This window comes from Ixodes scapularis, unplaced genomic scaffold (genome assembly GCF_016920785.2).
Source record: "Ixodes scapularis isolate PalLabHiFi unplaced genomic scaffold, ASM1692078v2 PGA_scaffold3__209_contigs__length_174095766, whole genome shotgun sequence".
NCBI lineage: Eukaryota > Metazoa > Arthropoda > Arachnida > Ixodida > Ixodidae > Ixodes > Ixodes scapularis.
This window is the reverse complement of record NW_024609868.1, coordinates 171,784,070-171,786,429: the sequence shown is the minus strand read 5'-3', so window position 1 is coordinate 171,786,429 and position 2,360 is coordinate 171,784,070. Positions and strand designations below refer to the sequence as shown.

General features: G+C 48.3%; 1 protein-coding gene across 1 annotated transcript; it reads left to right on the top strand.

Annotated features, from left to right (window-relative positions):
- Positions 1–490: 490 nt before the first annotated feature.
- LOC121047392 (uncharacterized protein K02A2.6-like) lies at positions 491–1,913 on the top strand (the record flags this gene model as incomplete). The annotated part of the gene is made up of 3 exons (XM_040502594.1): positions 491–827; positions 1,097–1,104; positions 1,470–1,913. Coding segments are annotated over 3 exons (789 nt in total), but the record flags the coding sequence as incomplete, so codon positions are not given.
- Positions 1,914–2,360: the final 447 nt, after the last annotated feature.

The following is a 2,360-nucleotide window of genomic DNA, read 5'->3' as shown; positions in this document are numbered from 1 at the left end:
GCCGAACGCCTCGGACTGATCATCCGCGTAGCAGCAGTTGAAAACAGTGACCAACTGTACGAAGCAGCTCGGCCTTATGAAGACATCTTCCATGAACTAGGCCAGCTTAAAGGTGTGGTTCACCACATGAAACTGAAGCCGGAATAGCACGGGGTCATCAAACCAGCAAGAAGAGTTCCAGTCGCCCTTCAAGACCGGGTCAGAGCCGAACTACAACGGATGGAAGCTGGCGGGGTCATCGTCAAGGTAACAGAACCCACTGAGTGGTCAAGTTACATGGTCGTTGTTGTCAAAAAAGAAAAGGTCAGAACATGTTTAGACCCGTCAGACCAACCGAGCCCTCCTCAGAGAGCACTACCCGATGCCGACGTTGGAAGACGTTGCACCCAGCCTTTGTGGAGCAAGGTACTTTTCAACACTCGTTGCGGCATCTGGGTTTTGGCAAATCAAGTTGGGCGACGAGAGCTCCAGGATTTTCACAACGAGTACACCCTACGGCAGATACCGGTTCCTTCGTATGCTTTTTGGCATATCAACAGCGCCAGAAGTCTTGCAGCGGGCGATGCGCAGAGCGCTGGACGGGCTTCCAGGCGTCTCCGTAGTAATGGATGACATTCTTGTACGGGACCAAACCAAGGAGGAGCATGATGAGAATTTAAAAAACGTACTTGAGCGCTGCCAGGACCACAACCTGAAACTTAACAGGAAAAAGTGCCAGTTCCTGTTGGAGCAAGTCCGGTACATGGGCCACGTTATCACCAACGAAGGGCTCAGCTTAGATCCCGGGCGACTTCAAGACATGTTGGGAATACCGGAGCCAAAAGACAGTAAACACCTGCAAATCTTTCTTGGAACGGTTAATTTTGTGGCACGCTTTATACCATACATGTCGACAGTTACCGCTCCGCTGGGAGAGTTACTAAAAAAGGATGCCGCCTTTTTTTGGACGGAACGGCAATAGTTGTCTTTTGAAACACTGCAAGAATCGCTCACAAAGGCTCCAATGCTAGCCTATTTCAACAAAAACAAGCCGGTGACTCTCTCAGTAGACGCTAGTCAGACAGGTGTAGGCCCGGTGATTCTTTAAGACGGACAGCCAGTAGAGTATTCGTCACGCTCGCTCACCGAGACCCAACAGCGATACGCGCAGATCGAGAAAGAAATGCTTGCTATCGTGCATGGATGCACGAAATTTCAAGATTATATCTTTGGGCAGCCAGAAGTAATCGTCGAGTCAGATCACAGATCTCTTGAGTCTATTTTTAAAAAACCACTTTGTCAGTGTCCTCTCCGCTTGCAGCGAATGAGGTTAAACCTACAGAAATATCTGATAAATGTCACATACAAGCCAGGAAAGGAATTTTTTCTTGCCGATGCCTTTTCGCGGTTTCCAAGCAAAACACAACTTCAGGAAGAATCTAAAAAAATTTAACGTGAATGTTCTCGACTATGTGCTTGTATCTGATTAGCGGCTGGCGAACATTACGCAGGAAACTGACAAAAATCCGGCGATGGCACAACTCCGGCAGTTCGCAAGCGACTCTTGGCCAGAAGAAAAAAGCTCTGTTCCCCAAGAAGTTGGCTGCTACTGGGACTACCGAGACGAACTGCATGTGCAGGATGGACTGGTTTTTAGAAGTAACAAGTTAATCATCCCAGCGGGAAAAAGACATGAGGTATTGAGTCACTTGCATGCCGTACATGGGGGCGCTGAGGAGATTAAGGCAAGGGCCAGAAGCGTGATGTACTGGCCAGGCATCAATAGCGACATTGAACAGTTGGCGAAGACCTTTAGCACCTACCAAAAGCTCAAGCCGAGAAATGCGAAACTCCCTATACTTAACCACGATATCCCCAGACTCCCATGGCAAGTAGTGACTGACTTGTTTCATCACAACGGTCAAGATTTTTAGTTGTGGTTGATTTCTATTCATTCTTTTTTGAAGTCAGGTAGCTTCGACAAACAACAGCGACTGCGGTCATCACAGCCTGCCTGGATGTCTTCGCCACGCACGGGCTGCCAGTGAAATTATGCAGCGACAATGGACCACCTTACAGCAGCCATTAATTCCGAGACTTTGGAAGTAAACACGGAATTACTCATGTTACTTCAAGTTCGTATTATCTAAGGTCAAACGGAATGGCCGAGCGCGCTGTGCAAGAATCCAAAAACTTTTGAACAAGTTCCCCTTGAACTCTTCAGAGTTTTTCTGTGCTTTGATGGAACACTGGAACAGCCCGAGGGACGACCGTCTAAAGTCTCTAGTCCAGAGACTCATGGGAAGGCAGAAAAAGACGCTGTTGCCAGTTCCATCCGGCCACTTGATGTCCAGCACCATTCCCCCCATAAAGGTACAAGA